Here is a 306-nt window from a genome sequence, read left to right as displayed (position 1 = left end):
AAAAAGCCACTGATCAGAGATTGGGCAGGGAGCAGGGAAGAGTCTGCCCAGCCTCTCCCCTGGGAATAGCAGGCGATTTCTGGGTGCGCTTTATAACTCTGGCCTGCTTTCTCTTCCTCCAGCCTGTGGCCCAGGAACCTTCAAATCTAAGCAGGGAGAAGGTCCCTGCTCTCCCTGCCCTCCCAACAGCCGGACCGCCTCGGGAGCAGCAACGGTCTGCACATGTCGAAATGGCTTTTTCCGGGCAGACACGGACCCCGCAGACAGCGCCTGCACCAGTGAGCCCTGCCCTGGGCGAGGAGGGGA

The 306-nt window shown here is 60.8% G+C and overlaps 1 protein-coding gene across 1 annotated transcript in view; it reads left to right on the top strand.

Annotated features, from left to right (window-relative positions):
- LOC103772075 (ephrin type-B receptor 3-like) overlaps nt 1-278 on the top strand; it is a gene marked incomplete at its 3' end in the record, with an annotated part of 9,747 nt that extends 9,469 nt beyond the window's left edge. Inside the window, 1 exon segment of the mRNA XM_008939395.1 lies at nt 123-278. Coding sequence (XP_008937643.1) covers nt 123-278 — 156 coding nt within the window.
- Nucleotides 279-306: the final 28 nt, after the last annotated feature.

The sequence above is a fragment of the Merops nubicus genome, unplaced genomic scaffold (genome assembly GCF_000691845.1).
Source record: "Merops nubicus isolate BGI_N331 unplaced genomic scaffold, ASM69184v1 scaffold34164, whole genome shotgun sequence".
Taxonomy (NCBI): Eukaryota; Metazoa; Chordata; class Aves; order Coraciiformes; family Meropidae; genus Merops; species Merops nubicus.
This window is presented reverse-complemented; position numbering and strand designations above follow the sequence as displayed.